Source organism: Channa argus, chromosome 6 (assembly GCF_033026475.1).
Source record: "Channa argus isolate prfri chromosome 6, Channa argus male v1.0, whole genome shotgun sequence".
Lineage (NCBI taxonomy): Eukaryota > Metazoa > Chordata > Actinopteri > Anabantiformes > Channidae > Channa > Channa argus.
In genome coordinates, this window is record NC_090202.1 from 25,637,073 (window position 1) to 25,653,977 (window position 16,905).

The 16,905-nt window shown below is 43.0% G+C and overlaps 1 protein-coding gene across 5 annotated transcripts; it reads right to left on the reverse strand.

Annotated features, from left to right (window-relative positions):
* Positions 1 to 31: 31 nt before the first annotated feature.
* Positions 32 to 15,841, reverse strand: galnt17 (polypeptide N-acetylgalactosaminyltransferase 17). 5 transcript variants are annotated; one of them, XM_067508838.1, is made up of 13 exons: positions 15,667 to 15,841; positions 15,357 to 15,423; positions 10,951 to 11,308; positions 9,455 to 9,638; positions 8,409 to 8,575; positions 5,244 to 5,418; positions 4,728 to 4,925; positions 4,364 to 4,481; positions 3,819 to 4,004; positions 3,597 to 3,734; positions 3,126 to 3,221; positions 2,235 to 2,396; positions 32 to 1,157 (listed from the first exon to the last, which is right to left on the reverse strand). In XM_067508838.1, the coding sequence occupies exons 3-13, from the start codon at positions 11,189 to 11,191 to the stop codon at positions 1,023 to 1,025; spliced, it is 1,800 nt and encodes a 599-aa protein (XP_067364939.1). In that variant the 5' UTR covers positions 11,192 to 11,308; positions 15,357 to 15,423; positions 15,667 to 15,841; the 3' UTR covers positions 32 to 1,022. The 5 variants fall into 5 exon arrangements, with proteins under 5 accessions (XP_067364939.1, XP_067364941.1, XP_067364938.1 ...); XM_067508840.1 differs by having other exon boundaries at positions 15,327 to 15,423; XM_067508837.1 differs by lacking the exon at positions 15,357 to 15,423 and having other exon boundaries at positions 15,667 to 15,840.
* Between the last annotated feature and the right edge of the window lie 1,064 nt (positions 15,842 to 16,905).

Below are 16,905 nucleotides of genomic sequence, written 5' to 3' on the forward strand. Positions count from 1 at the left end.
TATCCTCAGGAAAAGTAACCACGCAGGCACCTGGAAACCAGTTGTTTATTGGAAGACAATCTCAGTAGCAAAAATCCAAACGATCATTTGAATTAAGTAATTACATGACATCATATACATCCCAATACATGAACATCACTGGCATTAAAGCTGTCCCCCAGCTGTCCCAGAGTCCACACACCTGTGCACCTCCCCCCCCCCCTCCGCCATGTCCATAAAAAGTGCTTTGTTAGTTTTGGCTGTCTGCAGAAGTTATGGCACTGTACGTGTAACACAATGAATCCGTCCCCGTGTGCATACAGTACTTCTAATCATGCTACAAGATGTATTGCGCGCACAATGCTTCGTGTAAAAATGGACAATAAAAAGACAGATGCGTTCACAACATTTAAAACCGTGATTTAGCCCAGTTTTTTTTTTTTTGAGGTTATTTGAGATGATGTACAATTACTGCAAAAAAACCCAAAAGGCTCCTATACACAGAGCACTTTTTATTAAAATCGTTTTTCTTCAAATTATAAATATTAAATATTTACAGCCAAACTACAAATGTATTCGGATCAATGCATATTAATGGACATTTTAATTCCGGTTATTTGATCTTAAATAATATACATCTTGAATGACACAATCACATTATGCAGTTAATTAAGAAGAAACGTACTGAGGTTGAAGATGGACACGTATTTCACCATCAGCACCAGCTCACCATCCCTAAACCTACGTCATCCCAGAGAATGTCCACGAATTATGGCAAGGTTACATCACAACATTGTGAAATTCAGATGAAGAGAGAAAGAGTCCCCATGCTAAACTTGCACCATGTCAAGTTTGTAAAAAAAAAAAAAAAAAAAGTTTTCACCAAAGTTGTATCACTGAGAAGTTCACACATGAACAACTTCTGTCTTTTTCTCGAGAAGACCAGCAGCCTGTGCTTCATCAGATGCGCCTCCTCCAGCCTGGGGTCGGGCGACTGCTCATGATGATGTCTTCTGCTGGCGCTGGTCCTAGACAAACGTCCACTACACCTTCACCGTGTTCTTGATGGTCCACTTCTGCTCCGAGCAGGCCTGCAGCACCAGTTGGTGGCCGAAGTAAGCGTTAGCTTGCACCACCTCCAGACAGCGTCCGGAAGCCCGATTCATGATCGACTCATTCTGTGGGGCGAGAGGAGAGACAGGTGTGGACTTCAGTATAGAAAGTGGAACTTCATAATACTTTTTAAATATTTAACTCCTTTCAGCTTTTCCTGTGAGTTCAGTGTCGCCACAGCGGATCATTGTCCGCGTGTTGATTTGGCCCAGTTTTTACCCCGGACCCCCTTCCTGACGCAAACCTCCCCAATTTCTACCCTCACTGCACAGCTGGGGAGGGGAATTGGCAGCCAGGGCTTCAGTGTCTTGCCCAGAGACACTCCGACATATAGCCGGGACCGGGGATCAAACCATTGACCCTGTGGTCCGTGGACGACTGCCTTTTGGAACTCCATGATACAAATGTTTTAAATTGAAACGCTATGGCCACAAACAGGACCTCTGCAGGACACAACAGCCTGGTTCTACTGGACTTTACTGCTGCTTTTCAGGCTGTGTGGGACAGAACTGATGTGCTCTCAGCTAAACGCTCGGACTCTTTAGCTTTTAAAAAGTTTCCGCATAAAACTGTAATGGTGATGGAAATAATATTTACAAAAAGGTGAAAGAAAGGTGTTTCCAGAGTTACCACCTCCCTGGTTCCCTGGACAAAAAGCCAGGGAGATATTTCCATTGGATATGGATCAAATTTTATGATACTTACATGTTTTGTTCAAGATATTCTGCACAGAATAAACACAACTTTTCGGATTTCTAACGCTAACATACAATCGCCGGAAGTGAAAAGCTATTGTTAGGCTACAAACTGACCCCAACATCGAGTTTGTCATTTGATCTAATTCCTTGACTTTGTGCTACCCACAGACTTTATTTCAGCCGTTTAACCAAAAGGCCGTTTAAAAAACCCGCAGACTCTGGGAAAAGGGATTTCCGGGTTTGAGGGCTCATTCCCACGGTACTCAGTTATTGATATGCTTTTATTGAGTATTATCTACATACTAGACAATATATCTAATGCTTATACCAACCTGGTACCTTGTTACACTACTAATTATGTATATGTCCATGAATTGACCCTACGTATCTTAACATTCAAATAATAATCCACTGAGAACAACACTTTTCTTTTTTCGCTGTCACCTGAGAGAAATTCCACGTCTTCTGTTTCACGTTGGTCACTTTGTCACAGTTGAGAAGCTGAGGAAAGCGGCTGGTCTGATCATCCACTATGCAGCGGGTCTCTTCCCCCGTGCTGCCCATCGGGCCCAGATACAGGTAACCATCTCTGGTGTAACGTCCCAGCTGAGGGAGGACACAGAGACCACATTTTCTGCCTTTCAATAACAAATTTTTATAACGGCGCTAATTCGTGAGCATGTGGGTGAACTACTGTGACTCAACTAACCTGCAGTGTTAGTCAGAGTTTTATGATAAGTTTTATGATAGTTAAAAAAACTAAATTTCCAAATATTCACTGAACAATAACGGTTACTAAATGTCCACAGAGGCTACGGTGGATAATAAAAACTGGGTTTCCTTTACCTAATGTTGTGAAAATGCCATCTTGTTTTCGATCGTATCTATGCAGGAAACGCGAAAACCAAGTTGATTGCTGCTGAAAAAAATCTCGCTCGCAACATCTTTTTAATAAATGCACAGAGATGTTATCCAGGCGATGGTTTTTCTCAGGATGCTGCATCCATCTACACTTTGATTCAATTTCAGGTCTGGATGAGTTGGTTACATATTGGCCCCCGAACAAACAAACATGCTCTCAGAAGCTGCTCAACCTGTTGTATATTTATTCAGATCTTCTTGCAGACTAAATGAATTTGACGTTATTAGGTTGCTGAACATTGACTGCTTGGTCTTCACTGAAACTAAGTGTTGAGTTACTTACTAAGTACTAAGTAAACACTTCTGAGGGACAAGACGACAACATGGACAAGACAAATACTATGATATAATATGAGTTTTGTTTTCAAGGGGAAATAAGCGGTCAGAGATATTTGAATGAGTGTTTAGTGGCACCTGAGGACCCCATCCATGGCAGGGGTGCAGGATGGCCGTGTGGTTCTCCTTATTGCCCTGATCGATGCACAGGTGGTTTGCTTTAGAGCTACGCAACTGAAATTAAAAGGGGGGAAAAAAAAAAAGGTTGTTCAGTTAAGAGCACAAAAAAATGCACATATGAAAAAACTCACACAGTGGAGGGAAGGTTGCACTCTGGGGTTTTAGGTATTTAAAACAAAAATGTTTAGAACCTTTTGCTTCTACTTCACTTGCTTCTGTGGTGTTAATTTCTATAACCCATGATGACAAAGTGAAACTAAATTTAGCAGAATAATAAACTTAATCTAATCTAATAATCTACAAAAGAATTCTGACCCTTTTTTTTTTTCTTCTCTGTTTAAAATACATTTCCAACACAGATGTGCAAAAAGTATAAGCGTCTTCATCCTTCCTGGAGCCTCGTCCCCCCCCCCCCCCCCGCTGACTCACCTCGCCATAGAACAGCGTGTTGTTGTACCTCCTCATCTCTGGGTAAACATTGTCGAGGTACCAGTCAAAGCTCTTACACTGCAGACTCTTTCTCAGAGCGACCCTCTCCGAGATGTCTCCAATGTCAATACCATTGTTCTGCAAGAGCACAACGAGTCATTACGTCTTCGAAAGCGGCTGCTCTTTGCATTTCCATCAGCATCAGCAATCGCTCTCTCTCACCTCCATGGGAATGTTCCAGGCCATGTAGACACTGGCCTTGTGCTCGTCCATCCAGACCTCAGCCACGCGTAGAGCGTTGCGCCGCGTGTGAACGGCTATGTTGTTGTGGTAGGGTTTCTTTGTTCGTGCGATGTGAGCCACCCTGGAACAAGGCAGCACCTCCATGCTGCCTCCACACATCCACACCTACGGGCAAAGGTTACAGAAAATAATAAACCCGCACGGTTCCAAAGCACTTTGATTTCATGTTAAAGTGAAATAATGAATTCAAGGAGGTTAATCATGGCTGGTATGAAATTGTGGATAATTCTTACTAATCTTGTAAGATTTAGCAAAAGCATCAAACTGAATAAGCACCACAGCAGGCTCTGATATGGATGTATTGCAACCAAATCCCCAACCTTTAAGATCCACGTGTCCTATTTATCTCTATTGGCCTGATCAGGGCCGCTCGACCAGGACATCCTAATGAGGCCTCATTTATCAGGGGCCGCTGCTCCACTTAAACCTGCACGGGTCAAGAGGAAACGGGGTGACACACAAACCTTGATGCCCAGTTCGATATTCTCCCCTCCGTAGACGTTCATGGCAGAGTCGAAGAGGCCGAGCTTGCCAAAATACTCGCGGTCAACCACAAAGGAGCAGCCGATCATGGCAGGAGTCCTGCGGTGGGGGGAACACAACACGTGACGCTGAGCTGCTGCACGTGCACATATGGCGTGCGTGTGTGTGTGCGTGTGTGGCTATACTGGGTTAAGCTACTGCAGGTAATGCAATCTGCTGCTTTTGCAAAACACTGCACTCAGAGGTGTGAGATCCTCCTCTGTTCTTTTTAGGAAACAAATATCCAGGCCGTGTCCTCTCCTGATCTATATATACTGTAGTGTGTAATTACAGGACTTGTCTTGCCTGATGGGAGCAGACGTGTCCCCGTCGTCCCACCACTGTTTGGGGGGGCTGATGTACATGCACCACAGCTCCCAGTTGTAGCCATGGGCCGAGTTCTCATAACGCTCTGCTTCAAACGTCTCGTGCTTGATGTTGTCGATGGAGGGCAAAATGATCCTGCTGTGGTCCTCTTTTATTCTGGCCAGGACCGGCTCGGACCTAACGAGAGCAAAAGCAAAATTATGTCTCAAAAGTTATGAACAGGCTTTGAGGCGATGTCCTATTTTATTGTGTCTTCTATGTTTGATTTGTTATTTAACGAGCTACGTGTCGTACAGTGACCTTTTGATTCTGGTTCTACAGCCTCTAACCTACAGTATCTTAAAGGTTCTTAGGTGTGGAATTGCTTTATTGTGTTTTGGCATTCGTCTCCTCCCTTTCTGTACTGTAGCCACCTTCTTCTATGTGCAAATGAAGTTCATTAGAGGGATCCTGACAGCTTTGCATTCCTACATTCCTTTAGCCAGATTTACTCACCAGAAGGGAGTGAACTCCATATGGGAATCGAAGAATCCCGTCACGTCGCCGGTGGCCACCTTCCAGCCCTCGATTCGGGCTCGGATCAGTCCCTCCCTCTTCTGGTTCCTTACAATCTTCACCAGGCCAGGGTAGCGCTTGTTTACATATTCTTCCAGAGGCCCCTTCAGCTGCTCTGCAGTCGGTAAAACCACCATCACATGTCCGAAAACAAAAAAGACACATTTACATTCACACTAATTTAGTGGTAATTAACCTGACATGCATGTCTTTGGACTGTGGCAGGAAACCCACACAAGCACAGGAAGATCTTGCAAACTCCACGCAGAAAGGCCACAGCTGGCAGGGGGATTTGAACCCATGACCTTCTAGCTCTTCGGCTAACCGCTCCACCACCGTGATGCCCCCTCTCTCAGTAGTAAACTACTCAACTTGTCAGAAAATCTAATCACATAGTGAGACTTTTTGGACTTTTCCTGACAATATTAATGCTGAACTCGTCCTGAACACAAACCCTTTGTTTCTCCGCAGAAACTGAACCTGTGTGCAAAAGTTGAACTGGGTACTGTGCAGAAAAGTATTTAGGTTAGCGAAGCTACGTCACAATAGGACATTTAAATAAATAAGTGAATCGTAACCTGTGCCACCGGTTGACGCCAATTAACGTACAAATCTCTTAAAATTTTTCTGGACAGCTTTTAAATACAAACAAAATGCACGCGCAAACACACACACACACACACACACACACGCACACACACACAGCTCCCAAAAACAACCAATGGTAGTTTGCAGCTTCCTGTGTTCACATCTCCCATTCTCTGTTTTCCCTCAGCCTCCCTTTATTTCTATCTTACTGACACACTCTCTGGGTCACACACTCATTTCCGATGCTGTGTCTTCTCTCTCGCACACACACACACAATCATCCGTACTGCTGTGTACGATGCAAAGTTATGGAGTCGGGTGGAGGCAGTGGGGGTTGTGGGTGCTTTTGTTCACATGCGTTTCCCTCTGTGCTGCTCAGATCTCTTCCTCTCCGTTAAGAAAATCAGGCTCTCAGCCACCAGCAGGGTCAAATGAGTCATAGGTAGGCGTGGTGCCGTCGTTCAGCTGTCCGTCTCCATCTGGGACACTTTTTTTAAAAGCGTGACGCTGAAAATATTACACCATCATGTTTTGCATTGCACGTTTAGTTACATTCATAGTTACTTTTGTAACTGCAGTCTGATTTTGACCGGTGAGGAAAAAAAGCTTCAAAAACAAGTCCCCAGGTTGTATTAAACTATTTTCCGCTCCCTCTCTTAGACGATTTAGCTTACAGACATGCCATAGGAAACACCCGGAAAAAAAACACACCTGTCAGTCACATGTTCCAATTGCTCACACAAAAAATGGGTGGGTTCAAACAAAAGGTGCCATCTTCTAAGTTGTGTATCAGATTTAGATGTAAAAGCTGAAATGTTGACTTTTTGTCTCATGTTCATCTTTTGATGTCAAACCCAAATGTCAAATTCAGTCTACAGCAGAAATAAAGGAATTGGCCTCAGTGTTCCAATACTTTTGGAGGGGAGTGTATGTGTGTTCAGCAGAAGCACACAGTGTCTGGAAGTGAGTGTTGTGTGACAGACTAACACAGTTGCTTTAGGTCTCTCTATACTTCCTCATTATTTCTCTTCCTGTTCCTTGCTGTCGCCTTGTACTCTCTCTCCGACCTCATTCATCCTAGAGCCTCTCTGTCTCTGATCCTTCCTCCGTCTTGGTGCCACGTTCTCCAGTAGCCTCTTAGTTTCTGCTTTCTCCCTCATTCCTCTCTCCTCTTCCTTTGCCTCCCTCGGTTTCCCTGTGCCTGTTTTCACGCTCTACTTTCTTCCCTTCATTTGTTTCACCCCTTCTTCCCCGATTTCTCTGCAACACCAGCAACACTGACTGTCTATTTGTCTCATGCCTCCTCTCTCCTTTTGTACTCTGAGTGGTCTCATCTCCTCCCCCACGCCTCACCTCTCTGCCCGTCCCTTCATCTCACAAAGCCCGACTTGGCAGCCCTGTCTAATAAAGTCTAAGAGTGACATCTCTTCCGTGACGACCAACCGTGGCACTTCGCCTCCGACTGTCCTCCTTGCAAACATTCGACACCATCAGTCACCTCCGAAAGCGTTGCTCGTCAAAAGCGATGACTGCAGCTTTTGTCAAGGAGACACTAATCTTCTTGACACACTAACAAAGCCCTGTTACACGCCCTGTTACAAGATAGGCTTGCAGCAGCAACACTGGAGAAAGCAACGTATGCATGTTCATTAGTAACTGCCGTGCAACAAGTACGCGGAAATAATGACACGTCAAACACGTCCACTTTGAGAAGCGACGTGTTAATTAGTGAGCTTTTGTAGGTGGGTTTTGCTACTTCTCTGGTTAAATACTGTGAGAATGTTCTTCAGCGTGGACAGAAGTCCTCCGTGGTCTTCAGGCCTTTTTATCTTGCTGATGTGGCCAGTTAATTCCTTCTTTTTAAGAATGTTCCCCTCCCAATGTTTTTGGTTTCTCTCTGGTGGGCTGATTCAGTTTTTTTTCTAGCCTAACAAGCGCCTGCTTCACGCGTACAGACACGTCTTTAGACCTCACGGCGAGATTTCCCTTGAACAGCTACTAAATTCAGATGCAACACTCGGAGCCAGCTCCTTTCCTTTTACCTGCCTGATAAAGTCGCTTGGCAGCCATTTGTGTCATTGTTTATGAGACACCAAAAATGGGGCTGTCTTATTGAAAATGGCTGTAATGCCTTGAATCAAAGTTGAAAGTCTTGACTTTGCTCACATCTTGAGTGTTTCAGTTCAAATTCAGTGTGGTGGTGTCCAGACGCCAAATGCCTGAAAGGGTATTGTTCCAGAATCTACGAACCTGACTGTGGGTATTTGAAGGCTGATGCTCGTACTTTCATTTAATCTGCTGACAGTCAGTGTTATGTGCACGTTGTTATATATTTTTAACAAAACAAATATCAAAGATCCTGATTCTCTTGAATATACATGTTTCCTTTGAAATGGTGGCAGGAGCCCAGCGGGAGGCTTATTTAACACTGCTACAGAAAATTCTATATTTTCCTTGAGACGTAACTGATTCAAATCAGGTGAATTTGGGAAAGGAAATCTCTTAATTTCTACTGACCGTCATCACTGTTGTCATCCACCAAAATGATCTCTTTCAGCAAATGAGCCGGCGTGTGATTGACAGCCGTGTGGATGGAGCGCAGGATCACCGACAGAGCCTCGTCGACGAAGATGAAGATAAGGGAGATCTGGGGAAGGTCTCTCGGGTAGCTTATCGTTTTGCATCTGCACAGAGCCAAACAAGCACACCACTCAGTCTGTGACCGACTTGCGTGCTCCTCCCATTCTCCATTACTGCCGTAAAGATAAGCTGAGGCTGAAAGGCAAATCACACGCTGCTTCCTGTTCTACTATAATTGGCCTATTCGCAGATAGGATGCCTGTCTTTACTGCTGTTTGGTTTAAACGTCTCTAATGATAGGAAATGCGAGGGGTGTGGCTTGACAATTCATGAGGTCAGATGACCCGTTTTTTAAGGCTTTTTTGGCAGCAAACACAACACCGACACATTAGCAAGTCGTTTTTTTAGTGACTTAGCATCGTAAAAACACTGGCCAGTGCCACCGTAACATGCCACTTTTGTTTGTACAGAATTGGAACCTAGCTTTTTTGTTTTTTTTCCAAATATAACTATAAATCACAGAATGTGAGACTATTTTTGCAGCAGGATGAGGATTTACATGAGCAGCAGTGCAGCAGTCTGAGGTAAGCATTTAAACCCCCCAAAAGGGACTGCAGGAAAAACCTTAGCACACACATTTGACACTGAAAGGGACAATATACTGAAGTAACGTACAGTACAAGGCTGGTGGGAGAGTGAGGATTTGTCACATTATTAGCACGGCAGCATTGACTGATCTGAATGGGACTGTGATTGGGACAATGAGCAGCAACTCATCATCAGCTGATGGCTCCTTTCTGGGCTGATCACTATTAGCCAGTGCAGCGGTGGCAGTTCAAAGTTCTGCACTCAGCCCTGGGCCTTGTTTACTGTGAGTGCACGTGACGTGAGTTCCATGTCTGTAGGTGGTGCTCAGCGCTCACACAGCGTCAGCGTATCAAACCTCTGTGCTGCCACACAAACGTGAAAAAATATGTACTCACTTGCTGGGCCTGAAGTCCGGTAAAGTCCGATCCAGAGAGATTCTGTCACTGAGGTAGGCGTTGTAGCCGTATTTTTCCCTTATTGGTTTAGCATCGCTCTCTTCAGCTGGGGACAGTGTGGCAGCAACGCCGCCTTTAGCCCGACCCCCAACGCCTTCAATCAGGCCCAGGGATTTGGACAGACCTGGGCAGGACAAACAAGAGAAGATTACATGTGAGCACCATCTAGTCTGGCTGAGTCATTCTCCTCTCAGTAAGATGCTGCATGGCTGACAGCCTTCCCCCCCCCCCCCCCCCCCCCAATCACCGTGTCAGCCTGACGCGTTGGAAATCGGGATAACTAGGCCTATTGCTGTTAGCCGTAGAATTATTCACCTGCCTAGTGAGGTCAGTAGTTTCTGCAAACTCAGTGAAGAAGCCCTTTGCTTAATGGAGAACAAATACTTTTCCATTCACGGGCTGAAGTCGGCTCATTTTGTTTAAAGGCTTTCACTGTTTCAACTTAAGGATGAAATAAGATTCCTCCTAGCGTGATTTTGGGTTTTTGTGGCCGGCAGAGTGATTAGAAATGATGAGCAAACATCCTGAAATGCCTGAAATACCTCTGACCTCTTTGGTTTACTTTGGATGAATAATAGTAGCACAATACTTATAAATGTATATACACTATGACAACGCAGCAAAGCTTGTGCATTGATATAATATTGCAAGCAGTTACTGTAGTAAAGGTCTGAAATTATCCAACTTATAAACTTCTTATTTCTGGCTAATTGTTTTAAGTTTGCTTGTTTTTTAAAGGAGTTCAGACAAATCACCAGCTGGTCATATTACTTGCTGGTAATTTATTGGAACAAATTGTTGTGTGAATTTGAAACTTATATTTTGTCACATTGAAACGAATTTTTGTCGTTTTGGAGCAAAAAAATAAAAATAAAACACACATTTGGGTACAAAAATTGGAAATGTCAAAAATAGTGAACATTATTTGATATGAACATCTTTTATCATTAGAAGTAACTTGGACGTTTTACCTTTGTCATTACCGGTCACTGAGTATCGATTAATCAGGGGAAAAAATTAATTTCAACAATTGTAGTATCAGGCTGCAACATAACAAAACTGAATGAACTTACAGTAAATATTATATAGATGGCAAAAAATCTTTTGAGTTAATAATGAGGGGATGCAAACGTTGGCACCCAACCATATTATAGATGACATAGCAAATGTTTCCAGTCCTTTTTATGGAATTAATAACCTTGTGCTGCTCGTGAAAAGGAAACATCTTCACCTCTGACTGACTGGTTTACTGTGGCATTTCGCATCTCGACCTATTAAAGTTTACTTCACGTCACATTGTCCACCGCAGCTTGTCAAACATGCCTAATAATGACTGAAGTAATGTGACAGCACAGTGCTGCAGACCCACAGGAACACACGTAAGACCCGAGTCCAGGTGACCGGGTCGTGTCAGCTGACGTGTTACTGCTCTTTACCGTTTAACTGCCGGTACACCATGTCCTCCAGCGAGCCGAGCCTCTTCAGCAGGCCCTCGTGATTGATGCTGGGCCCCTGCGCCGTCCCGTTTCCCCGCGGCCTTATCCCATCAGCTGAAGCCTCCGGACCGGCGGAGCGGATGCTGCGTGTGTTGCACCTGGACCAGAAAGTCAGGAAGCCAACTAAAGCGAGCAGGTTCAGCGCCAGTAAAAGCTTCCATCTTCTGAACACAAAAGCCATTAAAAAAAAAGTCTCCGGTGTCCTGTGGGCGGGGGGGTGGAGGGTGGGGGTGCAGTCTCCGGAGATGCTGTGTGTGCCACAGATTCAGGTCTCCCTTGGCTTGCGATGTGCTGGAGGCTGCAGAGATAATTCAGGAACCGGGTTAAAATTGGGAGAGAGAAACAGCAAAGACGCACAGAAACATTGAAGTGATGCCTGGTCATGACTCTGCGCGCTTACCACCATCATACGTGGAGACTGAGGAACCGATGCTCCCGAAACATTTAGCACAGAGGAGATCAGCAAATCTGTCTTTTTCCCTCCTGCGCGTCTAACACAAGTCGGCATTGATGCGACTGAGGTGGACCGAGAACAGGAAAATCCTCGCAGATGCTCGAGGAAAAAACGATACCCTCTGCGCATCCATGCAATGGCTTTCAGCTCCCAGAGAGCCTGATCACACGTCGCACGTTACAAAGAGCGCCATGAGACGCAACTGAGGAGACGGCGAGGATTGAGGGCAGATAGCGGCTGCAGAGCTGCAGCATCCTCCGGTCTAGGTGCTCCGGGGGCGCGGCAGCAGCGGCAGCCGCGAACAAACACGTCCCGATTCCTTGTTTGTCTCACTTTTCACCTCATTCGTCGCCACATATCCCCGTTGTGCTCTTTTAGCTTGTTTATTTTATTCTTTTATTTCGCACGCCCTTCTTGTTTGTAGCGTCCTGTTATTTCTCCTTATAACGTGCACTGCGCTCAATCACGGCGCGCAGAAAAACGCGGAGTGGATCTGGCACCGTTTCACTCCAAATCAGGTCAGAGGCGGTGGGTGGAGTGTCTGCTCCCAATAATAAATAAGTATTAAATAAAATTTAATACTTTGTGTACTTGTGTCTATTTGTTAGCATTTTCAGTCTTTTATATCCAAGTTATTTATTTCACCCTCTCCTCACTGTCCTTTCAATATTTACCAGCGATACTACCAAGAAGGAAAATATACCAACCCCTCGGAATAAAGTATCTTTATTACCAGGGAGGGTGTAGACAAGTCTCTGTGGTCCGTGTTGGGACCACGACACACCCCTTCTTTATCTCTATGTTTTTTACCACATGCTTTGGGCTCCACCCTGTTAATTCACTTAACAGTAAAAAAAAAAAACAACTAACAAACAACTAACTGCTCTACAACCAGCGTCCTCGTGTCAGAATTTCTGGCATCAGACAAACATGATCAATTAAGAAATATTGATGCACAGTTACTACATTTATTGATACGCCGCCAATTTAGCTGCATTCAGAGCACAATATGGAATATGAAGCTTTTTTCCAATTTCTATAGTCATTGTGCCACAGTTAGAGGCGTTTTCATGTTTGTTTTGGTTTTGTTGAAATAAGAGGTGTGTAAGAAAGAGCTTTCTCTTTCAAAGAGAAAGCTGTAAGAAAACCAAACTCCTATACAAAATATTGTGTAACTGCGCTGCAGCTACTGTCATTGGGTGACGTATCAGTAAACGTTTGAAGTAAATGTGAATTAACGCTTAGCCGATGAACCACCACGTATGATTGAAATGCATAAAGTGGCTCAATGGAGGTTTGATTTGTTAATGGTGAAACAGGAATTTATGACGTCTTCCATTCATTCATGCAATAAAGGATCACTAGTCATCAATCAGTCTGACCAGCCACCACCCCAAAACTGGTGGGGTGGGATTGGATCCCGTGGCCTTCTGCATCCCGAACCAATGCTCTACCCTGATCCAGCAGGCCCCCTTAACTGATCACGAGTCATGCATTTGTTTTTAACTCTATCAGTGTTACTTTGACAGATAAGTCAACTTTTCAGTCAAGTTGTCCAACTTCATTTTAAGTCGTCTCTCCATATGAGTTGTTAACGTCTTTGTTTCCGTCACGTCATTCTTACTCCGAGGTATAATTACTCATAAAAGAGAACATCACAATGTAAAGAAACCTGTTCTGGGAAAGCTCGTTTTTCCGGGTGTATCAGAAATGAAAATAGGACAGACTGACATTATGCTTTATTGGATTTTGACTGTTGCAGATATTTATTATGAAACACGAACAATGGGAGGTTTGGTTATTGCCACATACCTTTGGGCTATAATGAGTTGTCAGTTATAGCATCGTAATAGTCATGTGTACATTATTCAGGTTCATAGCCCTGTGAGCTGAGTAGCTGAAGGTTTGAGCATTCCGAAAGTTGCGTGCAGAGCGAAAAAGCACGTCACATTTGATTCACTTCTACCTCCTCTGTTTAGAAGCACCCTCAAAGCGACATTTTACATCTTTGCAATGTCAGTTGTTATAAAAGAGTTTTAAAGAACAATGTCAGTTGTTACGAAAATAGCTTTCATAGAGCAATGTAAAGAAAATGTGACAGAGGAATGTGGATGGTTGTAAAAGAGACTTTTAAAGTTTAGCGTCAGTTTAAGGTTAAAAATAAAATAAAAAGAAATCAGAGTTGAACTGTGTCATTAACTTAATATGTCATGTGTAAATGTATTTTAGCAAACTGGAACTCGTTTTTCATTAACGTAAAATGGATGTTTTAAGGACTGAAGTTACACAAGTACCACTTACTTGTTTTTTTTTGGGGGGGGGGGGGGGGGGGGTTTCAAGGCAATCGGTTTGCATGCTTTTTTTAAGTAAGGTTAAATAATTAGAATTTACAGTGTAGGAAACAGGCTGATGAAGCTTCGTGCCACCATGACACACACATGCCAAAAAATATACACGAAAACAACTTCGCTTAAATGAAGAAATCTGAACTATAAACACTGTCTGATTCTCAGTGTCTGCTTGATTCCTTATGTCATCATTACTATTTGAAAGCTTTCAAATGAGATATGAAGATGAGTTCCTCTTTCTTCCTCCCAAGTACCCTCAACCTCATAACTTTTGTCAGTGTGACTCAACTTCATTCCAATCTTAGGACTTTACTTCTGCTGGTATTTCTACCACCTCATTTCCTTGTTCTTCTCATGACAAACACCGACATGCTGGTCCTGGTGAACACGGTTAGTCCCTTGACGGTCTACCTGGCTGACCACGATCCACTGCTTGAACACCCTTGTCAATTGAGCCCTATGCTTACACTAAGAGGAACCATTTTAATTTTATTAATCCTATAGAAATAGATATGCTCTATTAATTGAATAAACATTGAATACAACAACTTAATAACCATGCAACTCAAACAAAACATCAGTGCAAACACCTAAAGTGAATTCCTCCCATACCTGAACTAATCCATGACATTACTGTTGGCAAAGTAACTGGGCGGGTTTTGTCTCTTCCAGGCAAACGACTGGATTAAGTCGCTTTAGTCATCAATATTTCGTCAAATGTTTAAAAAAGTTTAAGCTCTACTGAGTCAACAAACATCAGCTCAGACAATTGTCTTTGACTCACCCACACACCCACACAATCCTGAGCCTTGTTTCAGCCTCCCGTTTTTCAGGTGAAAAAAATCCCTTGTTTTTACTAGAACATTCTCCATTAATCTGTGCAGTCCCCATGTCCATAAACCGTTTTGCTCACTGCCTTTAGAGTAAATGAAGTAACATCTTGGCATGTTTTGGAAAATTTGAATTACACTATCCAGTGAGAGCCCTCATTCACTCAAACCTGCCGTTCTGTGTACTGTAAATAATGATGTGTGAAAGGAAAAACAAGAGAAGGGAAAACAAGTGGTTCGAGGGAAAACGTTTTTTTTTTTTTTTTTTTAGATCGAGCACACGTTTTCTTCTGTTTAACGCTTTGTGGTGAAAATTATTTAGTTAATATGTGTCCACCATATTAATATTGTTAAAGCTGATGCGCCGTGCGTAATTTGCGCTGTGCCGCACATATCAGCGCTACTGTTTGCTTAAGTTACAGAAACGAGCCAGAATCTCACTCCGACACTTTGTTTTTCCCCAAAATGAGAGCGACAGGCTTTGTGACCGAACGATGTGATTATTTAGCGCAATCCGCAAAATACAATAAAATAAAAATAAATAATAATAAAAAAATTATGATATGATATGATGGCGTTGAGTAAGACAAGTAATTATATTCAAGATAATTATTAATTCTATTAGATAGCAATAAACAGAGCAGAGAAGTCGGGGATTTATTTCCCCTCCATTTTAACACGCACCTTGATGCGCACGATCACAGGTAAACTTATATGGTTTCAGTGTCTTCTGCCTTAACTCAGCTTATCGTTTCCTTTGTTCAGAAAAATCCCCTTTCTCCTAAATAAATTAAAAAAAAAAGTCTCTTAATGAATGTGCCCTTGTTTAGCTTTGTCTGAAGCACTAGTAAATGGAAATGAATCACACGTCAGGGCATGTGTGACAAGTGTGAGATCAAGTAACTGTCACAGCCAATCAGGGAGAAAAGCCAAGTAACATGACAAAACTAGAATACGGTCTACTGTATAAAGTCTCCTTCTGATCTAACGTATAAGTCACACAGCCAAAAAATGGACTACATACCGCTAAATATAGGTGTATTTGTTGTGAAGATGTGTGTCCAGGTAATCCGAAGTGGTGGGGCAGTGGCAGTTTGACAGCAAGCAAGGCTCCTATCACTGCACCAATGATGTAGTCTGTGCATGAAAAGCCTCTAATTAACTGTTAACTTCTCGGTGGGGAATGTAACTTTTCAAGTGTGCAAAGGGCAACAACCTGCACGACAAGAGCTGCTTCACTCTTACACACGTTTTCCAGTGTGTGAAACATGCAGTACTGATCATTTGCAAGCAAATTCGATCGTGGGACTAAAACATGATAAACGAGGACTTCCTTATATGCAAATCCTTCAACGGCCACATGCGTTTTTTTACAGCACATCAACAACATAAAGCAAAATGCCTAATATGCCTGGTTTTATCAATTAAGCTCCTTTATATACAATAACCGTGTGATCATACGATCCATTCTTAGTTGGATTTTACTTCTAAAAAGGAGGAGCCATCAAAGGCACCAAAAAATTGAAAGTAAAGATTGTAAATTTGTAAATTGCATATTTTAGCATTATTTTCTACAAATGTGTTTCTTCACCCACTGATGACTCTTGTAGTTTGAAGAATGGGAGGGGACATCACACCCTTAAAAAAAAAACAAAGCTGTAATCCATTTGATCCTTTTGATGAGTGCTGAAAGGATTTAATGGATAAGGCGTTGTCGGCAGCAAAATCATATTATCATATTATTTAGCTTACGATGCTGAGGTTGTGGCTCATAGAAGAACAACTGAAGACAAAAACAGTAGAGATGTTGGATTTTAGACTTTTAGATCCACAATTTTTGAATTGTTCACGAATCTGGAACACTCGGGACAAAGACTATTGCCAAAAGTATTCCCTCAGCCATCCGAATTCAGGTGCACAAAGCAAGTTCCATAAAGACATGGATGAGTGAAGTTGGTGTGGAAGAACTTCACTGGCCTTCACAGAGTCCTGACCTCAACCCGATAGAAAACCTTTGAGGTGAATTAGAGCTAAGACTGCGAGCACTGTGTATTATGTATTTCATAAACACACTCCTAAACCTCGTGGAAAGCCTTCCCAGAAGAGCTGAAGCTGTTATGGCTGCAAAGGGTGGGCCAACGTCATGTTAAACCCTATGGACTAACAATGGGATGTCACTAAAGTTCATATGGGTCTAAAGGCAGGTGAGCGAATACTTTTGGCAATATAGTGTATCTCAAACACACACACACAAGTTTTTCAA

What these genes read in the sequence shown, in the direction of transcription:
- galnt17 (XM_067508838.1), bottom strand. Translation starts at nt 11,191, where the DNA reads ATGGCTTTTGTGTTCAGAAGATGGAAGCTTTTACTGGCGCTGAACCTG. An exon ending in CCGGACTTCAGGCCCAGCAA is followed by an intron (nt 8,576 to 9,454) that starts GTGAGTACATAT and finishes GGCTCTGTGCAG; the next exon opens with ATGCAAAACGATAAGCTACC. An exon ending in GGATGACAACAGTGATGACG is followed by an intron (nt 5,419 to 8,408) that starts GTCAGTAGAAAT and finishes TACCGACTGCAG; the next exon opens with AGCAGCTGAAGGGGCCTCTG.